Raw genomic sequence first — 15,372 nt, 5'->3', positions numbered from 1 at the left:
TAAAGTAGAGCTGGAAATTAACAGAAACCAGAAATCAAATGACAATTTTAATAGACTTTAGAACAGAGTGTACGAGTATAAAACACTGGTTTTGTATTTCAAAAGTTGCAGGAAGATAGCCAGTCATTTTAAACAGTCTTCTACAAAACATATGCCAGTAGATTACATAAAAGACACTATATACAATATAAAAGAGCAGAAAACAATCCTCACTGTAAAAATAATTTAAAACAAAGTATTTCAATTTAAAATATCTCCTATAGCACAAACTAATACATTGTGACATGCAAGTGAAAACTAAACATATTGCATTCTTTAATGTAGCCAAATAAGAGCTGTATTAAATTTGGACAATGAGACAACATGCCGACATTTCCCGATGAATACAGGAGGCTGTTCTTAAATATTTATTAACTGTTGGATTATGTTCAAAGAACAGCTACTATACATCTTCCAAAATGTAATAAATATTAAAGCAAAGTATATGAATAATCTACATCGTAGAGTTCATTTGGGCCAATGTTGAAAAAGTGGTTTATAGAAAAATGCCGTTTCACTGACTACTGCACTGTGCAATTGTACAAAATAGTTCTAAAGGCTTGGAAACAATCTGCACTTGAACATTTGCAACATCCAGTTTTAAGGCAGCCTAGCACTTGAGACCGCAGCGCGGGAGGAGCCGCTCCGCTTTTCGTGTCCGAGGTGGAGCTGGCAGCTGGGAGGAGAATTCCCAGCTGGATGGAGCAGGAGGTCAGGCCAGCAGCTCCTAAATCCCACGGGGCTCCCTGGCAGCGTCAGGAGGCTCCCACCACCGGAGTCAGTCTCTCCTGGGCTCGGTGCATCCGTGAGCACAGAGGAAGAGCTTCATTTCTGCGCCTTCTCACGCGCTCTTCTGAACCCTGCTTCCACACTGGAGCCTTGGCAATTCCTCAAATGCTATTTATGAAGCAAGCTGCTCTAGATGTGACCGCTGGATAGAGCGTGACAGACTCTTTACTGGGGGGATCCTTTCTGTTTAAAATCCTAATTGCTAAGGAGCCAACGTCAAGAACGCTTCACGTCCACAGGAAGTCATACACAGCAACCCAAGCATTTTCACAGCACTCCTTGATCAACCTCAAAACCATTGGATTCCTCACAAGTGCTGCTGTCTGTTTCCATCTCGCTATCTGCTCGCAGTTAAGTATGTCTCAAACGTACAAAGGAACTGTTTAAAGCAAAGAAAATTAGCTGCCACAGTAGGTCTTAGAAAATGCCAGTGTTTAATGACAGACTAGGCATGAATGAAAGGTTTAGCAGAAGCCTAAGAAGATTTTAAATCAACCAAAGTGTTACAAAGCAAGAGGTGTGAAAATACCATTCTTTGGTCTAAATTAGCTGTTCCCTTTATATTAGTTCAACATTCCAATGGCTTTCTCAAAACGGTTTAAAAATAATATAAGCTGAAATTTATTAAGCAAAAATATGTATTATATACACAGATGCCTGATCAGATGAACTTAAAAGTGAACACAGTGACAGTTGTTTAGATAATCCTAGTACCTTGAAAAAAAAAAAGAAAAAAAAAAAGATGAGTTAGTGTTGAGTGCGCAGTAATAGATTTTTATTGAAAAAGGTAAAAAACTAAGCATGAAAATCTGTTTTAGTTATTTATAAACTACGTCCGTATGGTTTTGTTGCTCTAAATTCAGACATAAACATTCATTCTGACATGCCAAAGCTCCTAATGCTGGTGGGAAGTTCCTGTAAGCAGTCGGCGATCACTTTACAGCGCGTTGCTCGGATGTTCCGTCCCTGCAGCTTCGTTTGTCTCAGCTGATTCCTCAGCTGCCAATTCCTCCTGTTCTGCTCCATCCTCCCCAAATCCGGGCTCCTCTTCCCTCTCGGGAGCATCCTCATCCTCTATGCCATTGTAAAACTCCTCCATCTCACTCTCGTCCTCCACATCTAAGCTCTGACTGCGGCACGAGCCGCTCTCACTGCTGCTGCCACAAGAGCTGGAAGATATGATATCGTCTTCAGAATCCGAGTAAACCTCAGCACCGTGGAAGATATAGCGATTGGGTGGCAAAAACAGATACTGAGTACCTGCAACAGAAATTGAACAGTCAATGACATGCTGAAGTAAATGACTTGGATGCAAGATCTGGCAGAGCTGGGGTTAGAAGGCGCCTGCCTGCGTAGGTCTGGTTTCAGCAGTGACTCCTAACTGACATGAAAATGCATTTATGTCCATGTTTGTGTATTTATTATGAAGGACAAAGGAAATGCTTCACTGGAAAGGTCAGTGTTCCTCCTCCCCCTCCCTCTGACACCAAAGAGAATTTATGCTGATGGTTCAGCAGCTTTTTTCATGGCAACACATTCCCAGCTGGACCTGCTCTACCTGTGACAGAGTGGGGGCTCCCGCATGGAGCATCAGACAAAGTCTAAACCAGCCTTTCCTTTGGAAAATGGCACTTGAATTCCTGACTCCTCACATCAGTTACAAGACTGCACACTGGAGGGTTTCCTTGGAAAGTCTAAACTTGTGCCTCCCTCCAGCTGTGAGGTTCTTAAGTGCTGTCATCACTTTGTCTTCCCCCTCTACTGCAACATCAAATCGTGCTCTACTGTGACCAACTTCCAAACACCTCAAGATCAAACTAACTTTTCTGAAAATGCATTTAAGAATGTTACAAAGGGATTTATTTTTTGATACCTACCTTCAGCCTCCTAAACTTTGATCTTTTAGGTGAGGATGTAATCAGTGATTTAAAAACCTATTATGAAATACAAAAAATATTTCCTACAGGCTTCTCCAAAATAAATAAATGGTTCAATGAGAGTTATGTAGACACTGGTCTGAACAAAAATAGCCACCAAAACCCACTGATTGCCTCAAGAGTAGCTCATTTATCACTTTAAAATAAGTCTAGCATAAACATATCAGCCAAAAGGAGGCGAAAACTGAACAGCATTAACACTTACCATCCAGCCTTTTGCTAATCTGTTCTTTTGCAGATCTGTTTACCCAACACTTCCTCAATATTTCACTCTTTTCTTTATTTTCTCCATCATTAGATCCATTTTCCTTCATTGTTTCAGAGTTCATTAGCTCACTAGCAGGATTTTCAGGGTTTTCTGACACCGCCTGCGTGTCCTGAAGCGTCTCCTCCGAGCAGGTCCCTTTAGTTTCTGAGGCAGGCTCACAGTTTTCTACCTTACATTCGGGTGGGTGTTGGGACACGGCCGCGCTCTCAGGGGGGCTCATCCTTTCTGGTGAACTGGAGCCTTCTGAAATGTTCAGAGGGGTTGGTGGGAGCTCAGCCGAGAGCGCTTCCAGCTCCTTGTGCGGCCGCGGAGGCTTTTCCGTGATTTCCGAAAGTTTTACGGAGTTGTAGCAAAGTTTTGTGTATTCGCTACCTAACCTCTGGCATAATTCATTAATAATTACATCACAGTCTCCGAGAAGCTCCACGTCAAAGTGTAGATGAGGCAAAGGTTCCCTATTAATTAAGATCTGAGGCACTTCATGGGGGATGGAACCTAGAGATGGAAAAGAGCAAAAGGTGTATATAGATAAAAAAATATATATAGATAAAAAGAGCAAAGGTAGTCACGTGGGATTTACTTCCAGCAAAATTTTTTACTGAGAAAGCTCAGGCTTCTCTTCACTTGCAACAAGACAAAACCAGCCAGGTAAGGAAGAAGGCAAGCCAGTCCCAAATTTAACAACAAAGGTTTGAGGTGCTGTGCCTACTGTAGCCTGCTTAGATGGGTTTTTCTCCCCCCTCCCATTTTTTGCAGTCTAAAGCATCACTGAGGAACACGTGCACAGAAATACTGGCTACAGTAATATTAAATAAATAAAAAATTAAATTAAATTAAATAAATATTAACTGTTATACAGTAATATTAAAAACACAGCAGTATTAAAAAGATTAAAATTAATACTGATAATTAATCTCTTGCATTGATTTTGTGCATTTATTTTATGTACTTAAGTGCACATGAGGAACACACTGCTTTTGAGATGCTTCCTTTCTAAAACCTCCAAGCCTTTCTAAAGGATATCACAAGCAGGGAGAGAAATGAATCTCAGAACAAAGTCATTCAGGTTTAAGAGAGTGGTTTTTAAAATAATCATTTAATTACCTGGAGCTCTACCTGGAGTGTAGAAAAAGCACTTAGAATTTGTTACTTCCTCAATTTTGCATTTCAGCTTTACGTAGGCAAGCAGCTTTCATCTTACAAAAGGTGATGCTCACTGAATTGAGCCAAAGGTGTTTCTAAGAGCTTGGACTTTCTTAACCGAGAATTCCACTTGTGATCCAAATTTTTTAAAGTATTCCCAGAGACACTGGTCACTTACTTGGGATCAATGCTACTGGTCTTACTTTGAGTGAAGACCCAATGACAATGAGGAGATCCACTTCATTTTTGTCGTACTTCATGGCACGGTGGAACTGCTCGGGCAGGTTCTCCCCAAAGAACACAATGTCCGGCTTCATGATGGCCAGCGGCTCCTCGGGGGGACAGCGGGGACAGCGGGGCACCACCTGCACACAACACCCACTCTTACTGCTCTGCAGGGCTCTGAAAAACTCACAGGCACTGATTTTGGCACACACGGGGAAGTTGCAGTGATATTTCCTCATTTCATTGTTCTGGGGATGTAATCCTGCCTGCAGCACCTGCTCAGGGAAATAAAGCTACAGGCAGGTCTCTACCACAAGCCAAAGGCTACAAGTCGTGCTCAACACCAACTGAGCACACCTCCCATTTGGAGGATCCAAAAAATCCATTTAGGAATGGATATTTCTTGGTTTAATCAGAACAAAAACTTAGATTTCGCTGTCAGGTTCCAGTTGAGGATGTGATAGAAACACTGTCCTAGTCCAAGAGCCTTTTGTAGAGCTTTACCTGGAGCTTCTCCTCTCCTCCAAAAGGTTACATGTGTTACACAAAGCTGCAGGGCACTGGGGCAGGCAGCTGCCTAAGAGCATACAGAACAAGAACAGAGGGCACAACTTGCTTGGTCTCCATTCTAAACCTTTCTAATTCCTCCAGAAATAGAGGAAAATCCTGCTTCACTAACAAAAGGGGACTCTAGTGAGGTTTGTGGAGAAGTAGATTGCCTTTTCTCCTCAGCCAGGGAGGTTTCTCATCTCTTTCCTATCTAAAGACTTTTTAAGAGAGAAGAAAAGCAAGAAGGTGAGTGATAGATCTACAGACAACACTGAGCAGTTTCCTTCTAATAGTTCAAGTCTTTTCGGCTGTAGTGTTAAAATGTAACACTTCACAATAATTCCAAGGAGCTGCAATCATACAGAAGCCAAAACAAGCTACAAATTAGACTATAAAGGTATAAGGATATGTACATTACCTATTGCAATAGAAAAGTACCTGAAAACTGATATTTAAATGCATAACAAGTCCCTACTATACAGAGAGCAGCTGTAGAAAAAAAATAATATAGATCTTCACCCTGCATCTGAGCAAGAGAGCACCCAGTAATCCCACAGTCAAGGGAAACCAACTAAAGGATTCCCCAAAAAGGAGCAGATAGCTAGAATGAGTCATGAACTTTTTCCTCAGATCTTTATGTATTAGCAAGAAAATCTAACTCCAGCCAGCTGGTTCTGGAGGTAAAAGAGCAAAAAATATCTGCAGATGTTCTTAAAAATAATATTCTTATTAGCAAAGTAAACCAAATTTCACATTCAGTATTTCTGTGTTACAAGGCTTCAGGCTTATGAGATTGGCATTTCTTAAAGCTTTAACTCAAACATCTCTTCTGAAAGGCTTTCACTGAATTCCATTTCAAATGTAATGCCTGAAGGATTTACATCCCTTCCATGTTTCTCATCTAAAGCTGCAGCTGTGGACTCTGAGGCACTTATCAAAACAACCAAGGAGCCTGCAGAAAGAGTCCCCTTCCATTGCAAAAGCAATATCTTTCTGCTCAGAGAATCACCACGTCTGTTCCTTCAGAAGAAGGGGAAGAAAGGCAGAGAGGGTGTCTGCAAGTCAAAGGTTCATCTGCTCCAACAGCAGAACCAACTCCTGCCTCGGTCCTGGGTCACTTGGCACCCAGACATGGGGAGTTTGGAACATGGAGGAGTTGAGGAGTCCTAGGATTGATCCTTGCTTAGATCCTGCTCTGTGCTTGGCAATTTCTCCATGTATCAGCTGCTGTTTGAAACACGTTTTTAATACAGGTACATGCTCAAAGAGCAGCCAGTGTTATAAAAGGCTAAGGACACTTTCTCAGCGTGACTCTAAATTCAGATTTACACAAACCAGGTATAAATCCAACTTTCTACTTGCCATTTAACCTCTACTTTTTATCAGAGGAACCATTAAAAATGGACTCTTAAGGTTTTGTTCTGACTTTTGCCAATTTTTGCAGTAGAGTATTTGAGTATACCTTTAAATACCAGAGGAAATGCTGAAATACAGAGAGGCACTTTCATGAAATACATGCAGAGAGATGGAGGCTTTTAAAAGCAGATCTTGTAAGCAAGCTCAGTGTGGTGGTTCAGGGTTTGGTTTGGGGTTTTTTGTGATAATTACTTATTAAAAAGCTGCAGTGAGTTAAAGTAGATTTTTTACCTGATTGAAAATATCTCCTCGAACAACTTCACAATCAACTTTGTATTTACAGATCAGGCAGGAAGCTGTTGCAAAGGAACCTGAGGGGAAAAACCCGTATGGTGGCATCAGGATTTTCAGTCATTCAGATTTGGTCTTACACCCAAACTGTTTTGACAAAAAGGCTGTTGTGTTGCAGTGCTACAGAAATCAGGCATTAAAAAAGGTAATGTAAAATTAAGATGAGATCCTTGTAATATTAGAAGTTGTTGTTCTTCTAGGTGTCAGCAGAAATCTTGTCTGAGGAGTAGCCACATACCACATGCAGGTTAACACAAATGATTCTGTGTCCTCTCGTTCCCCTGACCTGTGCAAGCACAGACAAGGAGCAGAGAACAGAAATTGTCCTTCTCATGACACAACAGAGGTGCTGCAAACAGCAACCCACAGCAACTCCACAAACTGGAGCACAGAATAACCAAGAAAACGCGTTTGTAAAGACAATACGCTTTCAGGGCATTGTATCTGGGTAAGACAAAGAGAGTGAAAGCACAGAAAATCCTGGAGCAGATCATTTATGAGCAACTGGCAGCTGAGGTCTGCTGATCACTGCACAGCTTCTGAAACCTTGCTCAGCACTGCAGCTCCCCCAGCATGAGGGATTCAAGGCCTGTGGGAGGTATGACAATTATTTGTTCATCCCAATTAGCTGATAGTAACAATTCAGCTAACCCAACTCTGCTGCTACCTTCCTGCACCTCTGTTAGGTGAATTATTTTTCACCATCACAAGTTTGGTGCCCATGCATGAGCCATTCCCAGCCAGCAGACCACAGTCTCTGCTCACTCAGCTTCAGCAATTCCAGCAAGGAATACAATCTAATTCCAGCTGCACTGGCTGAGGGCAAGAGCCATTTCAAATCCAGCAGAACACATCTCAGACAGCACAGTTTTCATAGCAGGAACTGTAGGTCTGCAGTGACACATGGGTCTGAAGGTTCATGTAAGAACTCCCCAAATCACTGCAAGGCTCTTTGTTAACTGCTCATGATGAACTTGCCATTCCCCAACCAGAGGAAAAAGAAGAATAAATGCAGTGGTGTGAACCCCCAAAGGAGTTTTGGTTTCTCCTCAGACACCACCATTAGCCAATGACCATTTGGGAAAGAGCAGCAGCTGCAGGTCAGATGAAGCTTGATGTGCTCAAAACCACCTTTGCTAATTTCAAAGGCCTGAAAATCTCCAACTGCACATGTTTTTAAATCATCTGTTTCATTCAGAATCACCTTATAGAGGACATACACTAAAAATGATCCCATGGGGAGCTCGAGCCCAGCAGCGACGTACAAAAACCCAGCCAGGTAAGAGGTTTGTGATAAATGCCTGAGCTGGAACAGCAACCAAAAGAAAATGTGTGACACACAAAGCACAGGCACAAAGCAGCCCTGGGGCTGGGGATGCTGCTGTGTGCTGCTGCTTGGGCCCCATTCAGAGCCCTGGGGAACCAAAACCCACGGACCTGGCACTGAGCTGAGCTCTGCAGGTATGGAAACCACGTGAGCTCGGCCCCTGGCAAAGGTGCAATTAGATGGATGGGCCTCACAAACATGCCAGGGCTGCTTTTAGATGATTTATTTGTCTGAAGTTTACTAAATGATCCAAACATGCATTTAAGAAGTAATTTTCTGCATACTTTTCTTGAAAATTAATCCTCGGACTTTCAGCTTGACATATGCAAGTCCTTGGAAATGGAAAGCATATCAAGCAATTAAAGCAATTCCACTTAATTAGTCCTCGTAATTACAGAATGTGTATGCCACTGGAGGTATAACAAGATGATCTTCAGTTCAACTGAACTGGTGATTAATCCTCAATGTTTTATACATGAGGTGGAGTCACTGAAGTGTCAGGATATTTTAAGATTTCAGTGGAATATAACCTAAATAAAGAGTCAGATAACACCCAGACTCCCATTCCATTGTGGGAATGGGAATGAGAGGGACCTATGGCAGGACTGCTTTCCATGTTATGTTCTCACACAGATCAAGAAGCACCAAATGCATTTTAGAAGTTACAGTCTAAGCTTGTGCCAAAAGGGTGTGAGTCTTCACTGATGCTTCATCAAGCTCAGTTCCTGAAAGGAGTTATTTCTGCTTGAAACACTTCTGGTTTAAATATGTAAGCTGTCTAAAACGAAATTTTACCATTTAAAAATCAGAATATTTGTTAGCAAGAGACGGGAATTCAAGGAAAGAAAATTAAACTCCTTGTCACACGCACCAGTAAAAATTCCCACAGGGAAAAGAAGTGAAACTAAAGCCACTAACCATGACACTGTATTATCCTTTGGATTCCTGCAACCTGTTCCAGTGTGTCTATGTTCTGAGTATAGTTGCGAAGGAGTTTTCCCTCTTTATCCATCAAAGCGATGAACTTGTGACAGAGAGATGGCTGGAATTGTCCTGGGTAGATTTCCTAGGGAATTCAGAAGCACATTAGACATGGGAAATGGATACTCAGAGTCCCCAGCAATCCCAGAGCCCTCTCCCGTGGTGTCTGCACTGCTCTGACATCCTACTCCACTTCTCAGCGTGGCAGCACAAACTGCCCCGTGCAAGCTGGGATTCTGTTCTTTACACTGCTTAAAAGCAATGCTCAGATCTCCTTCTGGTTTTGAGAATTAAATGAAATCAAAAACAAATCAAAATTTGTTATCAGAAGCATTTATTCTGATGGACAGAAAAGGAGAAGGAGTGAAAAAGTAAAAAATTAAGGAGTATCACCTAAATCTGATTTGGACTTTTCTGGTAAATCCTGTGCATAGACAGGCTTCAAGTTGATTTTTTTTGCTCATTGTTGTGTTTTTTGGTTTGGGGTGGGGTTTTTTTTGTAGGGGCTGGTGTTTTTTTAATATTAAAACCCAAAGGAACTGAGTATACTAATGAGCAGCAAAATTTAACAGCATCTGGATGGGAGGCTTTCAGAAAAAGCCAAGCAGAAAAAGAAAGCATTGGGTTTTCTTTTCCAGCCTTTGTAACGTGACAGACCAGTAGAATGAACTGTGAGCAAATGGAAAAAAGAATGAGCACAGTGGTGATTGATTTTCTCAAGTCCTTACTGGTCCTGTAGAAATTCTTACAGCTTGGATTTGATTTTTTCTTTGGTCCCAAAGAAATTGAAGACTAAATGCAATTGGGGTTTTTTTTTGGTTTGTTTCTCCATATGTCTACAGCTTCTACAATTCCTTCTTGTCTAAGAGATATAATCACTGCTTTTGGAACAGTTTAATATCACTGAGATCTTTTCAACCATCTGAAATGGCTGTTTATATCATGAACTTAAAACAGAAGCAGTAAAATAAGCTGAAAAAATAGAATGTAAAAGCATTTCTAGTTTTTACCTGAGTTATGCATTTCAATATTGTCATCTGTCTTTACTGACCAATACAAGAACAGTTGGAAAACCATACCTTTGCAAACTTAAAAAACGGCCTGGGATCCTTTCTGAAGTATTCTATATCAAACATTGCTTGAGGATCTGGAAGGTCTGGGAAGTCCACGGCAAGGCGTGCGTAGATGCCATCTCTGGATCTAAAGTCAGGTATTCCACAGGACACTGACACCTGAAATATATTTGTGCAATCTGAATTGGACTAGAAAGCATTGCTCTGGGAATCCACATTTCTGTGTGCTCAGAAACATTAAGAACAAAATCAGTCTGGCTTCTCTGTATTTATTTTTTTTTTTTTTTTTTTGGTCCAATATTACAATTCCCAATTCACAATCAGGAGAAACAGCAGAAACAAAATTTGACAAGTCTACAAAAAACCCTTTAGTACACTCTGCACAGGTAGTAACAGGATACCAGAACTTGCTTTTACCACTGGAAGTTCTGTAAGACGTTAACAAAAATTGAGAGCATTATTGCATTTAATTTAATTAATAAGTGTTCACTGCTCTGCCAACTCAGGCTTGGATATGGTGGTTGATATTTAAATTTTTTTTACATGCTAACACAGTAAGAGAATAGTCTTACTTTTGAAGAACAAACCATTTTTGATAAAAGTTGTTTATTGATCAACATTGCTTATCAAAGCATTGTAGTAATCAGTAAGGACTGAAACCATTGTCTCAGACTACCCCAAAATAGCATGGGAAGAGGAGGAAAAACAGGTGTATGGAAAGAGCAAGATGGGGAGTAGCAGTGCTTGTCTAAAAGCTGCTTGGAATTACTCATCTGCTCTGAATCGTGTCACACCATCTGTGTGTGAACAACAGAAGCAAGGAATGATGTGGTGCACAGGTACAGAGCTGCAAATGTGCAGCAGCTCAGAAATGTTCTTCAGTCAAACAGTGAGCAGCTCTGTCACCATCACAGAGCAGCACGTGCTCAAAGTAACGTTCAGGCTGCTGAAATCTGATCAAACTGTCCTTGTGATCAGCCTCCTCTGCCCCCCAACTCTTTTCTTTTCAAATCCTATTCTTCTAGTCTCTCAAGCTCCATCTGGGATTTAAAAAAAAATTGTTTAAAAAAACCATCTGAAGACAAAGGATAGAAAATGTTCTGGACAGGTAATGTGTTCCTATTCCATAACTATTTTGCATGGAAGCAGCTGTTTACAAGTTTCTATGTGTAAGAATATTTTGTTCTGAGAAGAGAGGTGGTGCAATTTCCAAAGGCAGCTCCAGTCCTTGCAGTGGCCTGGACTCTTCCCCCCAGCAGAGTGATTTTCTCCCATCCCTGCGCACTGTGCTGAGTGTTGAACCAACCTGTCCCCATATTCTCACATGGCAGCAATACCTACCCCAGCTCCAGTCAACACCATGATCTTCTTGCACTCCTGCAGAAGTTTCACAGCATCATCAATGGTGTTAATGTCTTTCCTCTTCTTCCTTTTGGGTGGCTCTGAGAGGATGTTGATCACGATTTGCCACAGAGTCATGTCGTCCAGTTCAGGAGGGGGGATCGTTTCTGGCAGCAGGTCCTTCAGAATCGACCGTGGGTCTGTACCTAACATCAGGTGCTGCTGCACAAAAGTGTAGGGACCTAAGAAAATTTTAAAAAATACAGATATTAAAAACAGAGTCAAATACTGCAGGTGATCACACTCATTGTTCCATTTATTAATGCTTGCTAATACAATGTCATGAATCCAATTTAATGCTCCCTTCATCAAACCCGCCTGTATTTTGGTCTAAAATCTGAAGTGAGAGCTGGGCATTTTATTTATTTATCTTTATATTTCATAGAAAGTCAAGTAGAAATCCCAGTTCACAGCAATCTTAACCTCTTTTAGAAGTGCAACAGGATTTTCACAATGTGTCTCCATCTGTATTTTCCCAACATTTGGTATTTACAGGAATAAGCTGAAATATAATTTCCAGTGGTATTATAAACCACATTCTAAACAGACACATAGAGCCCAGCAATCCATGGATTTTTGTTGAGTTTTTGGTCATCTAACATGAATTATTTCAGACATGACCTCCTCAAGCCATTAAATCAATCTGTGCAGAAACTCAAGATGAGGGCTCACTGTCCTAAAATCAAACAGGGATCATCTTCCTGTTCCTTAAAGAATTAATACCAAGTAGGCAGGCTATAGAAATATGCCATAAATTAGTTTAATTCAGTGAGTCTGTGTTTATGCTTTTAATAGGGATCGTGGCAGGATTTCTATTCAAGAAAAAAAGAAGACAATAGACAATTTTAATCACAATACAGCAAGTTTCAAGAGGTTCATTTTTAAACTCCTTAAGTAACACAGGGTACAGCCAACACCTCTAAGCTGTTCAGAAGCACTAACTGCCAATATTTTTGCAACAGGAAAAATAATTTGAATACTGGGGAGGATGAAGTGACTGTTCAAAGGCAAAGCAGCAGCTAAGAACATGCTCCAGGCTTCTACCTATACGTGGTCTTGGGGTCCAGTCACTGGAACTTGCATGTGAGGCTCTGTCTTCTTCATCACTGTCACAGGAGTGAAAGCCATTGGCTATGATTTCATTGCTGAGGAGGAAGTTATCTGCAAGAGAGCACGACCAGGGGGTTACACTCCAGCCCAAGGGCACAGGATATCTTCAAACAGATGACAAAAACGAAAATCAGCAGTTTTGTCACTTAGGTACAGAAAATGTCCATTTTTCTTCACATTTATTGATATGTTTTCAAGCTGTCGGCAGATTTGCTGCAGGGTTTGCTACCTTAATGCTGGGCTTCAGGGGGCTGGATGCTGACCTTGGTGGAATCTCATTCCCTGAAGTGTTGGGCATTATAGATATTTCACCATAGGAAAAAAAATCCAAATGTTTTAAAAGTGTAATTAAAAATGTCTTTCCCTTACAATTCTCACAGCATTCAGCTCATTAAAAAACTGGGTAAAATGAAAACATGTCACCATAGCAGACAGATCTTTGACCAGGTTTTAAGAGCATTTTAAGAGCATTTTGTGAGGGTATTACCTTGCAGCTGAGCTGTATTGCTGAGCACATGCACAACTTAGGATATTTCAGTGACACAGAACGTGATCCCTCGAACCACCCTCACTACATTTCTCCTGTCCATCTGCCCCTGCAGCTGGGTTTGGCTCAGAGTGCCAGAGTCACCCTGGCTCAGCCCGTGGCCTTAAGCCAGAGTAACTCAATTTAACTTCATCTCAACCCTCAATGAAGCAGGGCAGAACCAGGCACTTGTGTCTCTGAGCTCACACTCAAGGAGAAATCGAAATTCCCACCTGAGCACCTTATTAGAGCTCACACTACTCAATCTTTTTTATCTGCTTTATTAGAAATAGCCTCAGCACCTGTAGCTTCATTTGTTGACAATCTAAGGTGTGAACAAAGAACAAATTTCAGTTGTGCTCTCTAAGGCAGTACAGCAGTTCTCAGTCTCTATCTGAAGAACCCCCTACACTATTTTAGCTGTTATTCCACTTCATTCTCAAATAGGGAACACCAAACAGCATCAATTTTTATTCAGAGGTTGTGCTCTCCTTTCCCTTGTGGGCATACTTTATTTTTGATTAGAACAGAAAGAGGTCAGTGACAGAATATTGTTGTTGGTTCTTGCTGTCTTGTTCTTCTGAGGCCACAGGTGCTCATGGACATTACTATTTCCTATTAATCTACAGCATTTCAGTTCCATCTTGTTATGCATGAAGTCAGTGAACACACTGAGAATTTTGGAGAAGGAAAAAGTGCATTAGTACACACATCAGTAATTGTGAGATGCCAGTTTGACTTTATGGCTTCTGTACCAAGACCCAAAAGCTTCCATTGTGAAAGACTCCTCACACACAGGTCACAGCACCCGGGGTTTAATAAACACTGACAGATACAAGCAGGAAAAAGTAACAATTTAAACTGTAACACTCCCTGTGTATTCCTCACAGGACCAGAGGGGGTAATACAGCCCAGAACCGAGCCAGCCACAGCAAAACGTGCCCGAGGCTCGGCAGGACCTGAGCAAAACGCCTCGTCTAAGGCACTGCTGAGAGATCATTAACTTTGCTCTGAGCTGTTCCAATGGAGTTTTTAAATACTGAGGCTGTTCCAGGTTTATCCTGTATCTCCGTTCCTTTTGGATTGCTTTTGCACAGACAGAAATTTTCTGTAGGATTTTACTACAAAGATGAAATATGTTTAACTGCATTCCAGGATAAAATGTAAAGACTCTACTGGCAGAATGCAGCGTCTGACACATTTCAATAAATCTTTCCAAAGCAGTGCTTTAAATAAAAAAAGCCAAAATTAACAACTCCAACAAGAAACAACTCAAACCTGATCTGTCTTTACTGTGAGGTACTTTCACAGTGACGCTGCCCACCAGTACACTTCAAATATGATCTGAAAGAAACTTTTTAGAAAGATTAGAGCTTAGTTTTGTGCTGCAGTCGCTGAAACCTCAGCCAAGACTGTCACTTGCAGTTCTTTAAAGAACCGGTCAAGACTGCTGCTCCTGAGCTTATGTGCAAGTTTCTAAGGACCAGAAATAAAACAATTAACACGGCAGAGATTATGAAAAGGAAACCGAGCTTATGATTTTTCATTTTTAATAACTTATTGCCAGCAGGACAGCAGAAGGGGTGTGTTCAGGGCTGAGAGCCGAGCCGCTGTCCGTGTGCGGCACCGGGCGCAGGAGGCCCGGCCACGGCGGGCTCGGAGCCGCCCCGGGTGGCGGAGCCGCGGCCGCAGCGCCCGGCCCGGTGACATCGCGCCCCGTGCGGGGAGGAGGGACCCGCGGAGGAGAGGAGGGACCCGCGGAGGAGAGGAGGGACCCGCGGAGGAGAGGAGGGAGGGAGGGGAGGAGGGAGGGGTCGGTCCTCACCGGGATGCGGGGCCGGCGCCGCGGCCGCCCCGTTCGAACACTGCGCCCGCCCGCAGCCCGGGGCCGCCTCCGCCGCGTCTTCGCCGGGCGCCGCCTCCGCGCCCTCCCCCTGGTCCCGCCGCGGAGGCGGCTCCGCCCGGGGCAGGCCCCGCAGCGCGGCCCCGCTCTCCGCGCCGCTCCGCGCCGCCGCCGCCCGGCCGCCGTCCTCCCGCTCCGCCCGGCCGCCATCGGCCGCCGCGGCCGCCGCCTCCCCCGGCGGCTCGGCGGGCAGGGCGGCGGGCGCGGGCGCCGGCCCCGCGGCGCGCTCGGGGCGCGGAGCGGGCGCGGCGCTCCCCGATCCGCGGCGGTGGCGCTTGGCCGCGGGCTCGGCGCCGTCGCTGCCGGGGCCGGCGGGGCCGCGCGGGCGGAGCGGCGCAGCGTCCCCGTCCGCCATCTTGGCGCCGCCGCAGCCGCCGCCCCCCTCGCGCCCGGC

The 15,372-nt window shown here is 43.2% G+C and overlaps 1 protein-coding gene across 2 annotated transcripts; it reads right to left on the bottom strand.

Annotated features, from left to right (window-relative positions):
- Window positions 1-34: 34 nt before the first annotated feature.
- On the bottom strand, window positions 35-15,350 carry SIRT1 (sirtuin 1). 2 transcript variants are annotated; one of them, XM_058841821.1, is made up of 9 exons: window positions 14,901-15,350; window positions 12,484-12,600; window positions 11,380-11,621; window positions 10,045-10,197; window positions 8,903-9,050; window positions 6,598-6,677; window positions 4,355-4,541; window positions 2,971-3,528; window positions 35-2,088 (listed from the first exon to the last, which is right to left on the bottom strand). In XM_058841821.1, exons 1-9 carry the CDS (start codon window positions 15,331-15,333, stop codon window positions 1,766-1,768), a joined length of 2,241 nt encoding a protein of 746 aa, XP_058697804.1. In that variant the 5' UTR covers window positions 15,334-15,350; the 3' UTR covers window positions 35-1,765. The 2 variants fall into 2 exon arrangements, with proteins under 2 accessions (XP_058697804.1, XP_058697805.1); XM_058841822.1 differs by lacking the exon at window positions 14,901-15,350 and adding an exon at window positions 14,354-14,662.
- Between the last annotated feature and the right edge of the window lie 22 nt (window positions 15,351-15,372).

Source organism: Poecile atricapillus, chromosome 6, assembly GCF_030490865.1.
Source record: "Poecile atricapillus isolate bPoeAtr1 chromosome 6, bPoeAtr1.hap1, whole genome shotgun sequence".
In the NCBI taxonomy this organism is placed as follows: Eukaryota; Metazoa; Chordata; class Aves; order Passeriformes; family Paridae; genus Poecile; species Poecile atricapillus.
Note: the sequence above shows the minus strand (reverse complement) of the source record. Positions and strands in the feature narration are given on the sequence as shown.

What these genes read in the sequence shown, in the direction of transcription:
- SIRT1 (XM_058841821.1), bottom strand. Translation starts at nt 15,333, where the DNA reads ATGGCGGACGGGGACGCTGCGCCGCTCCGCCCGCGCGGCCCCGCCGGC. An exon ending in TGGTGTTGACTGGAGCTGGG is followed by an intron (nt 10,198 to 11,379) that starts GTAGGTATTGCT and finishes AATATATTTCAG; the next exon opens with GTGTCAGTGTCCTGTGGAAT. An exon ending in GATTAGCAAAAGGCTGGATG is followed by an intron (nt 2,089 to 2,970) that starts GTAAGTGTTAAT and finishes TTTCTGTTGCAG; the next exon opens with GTACTCAGTATCTGTTTTTG.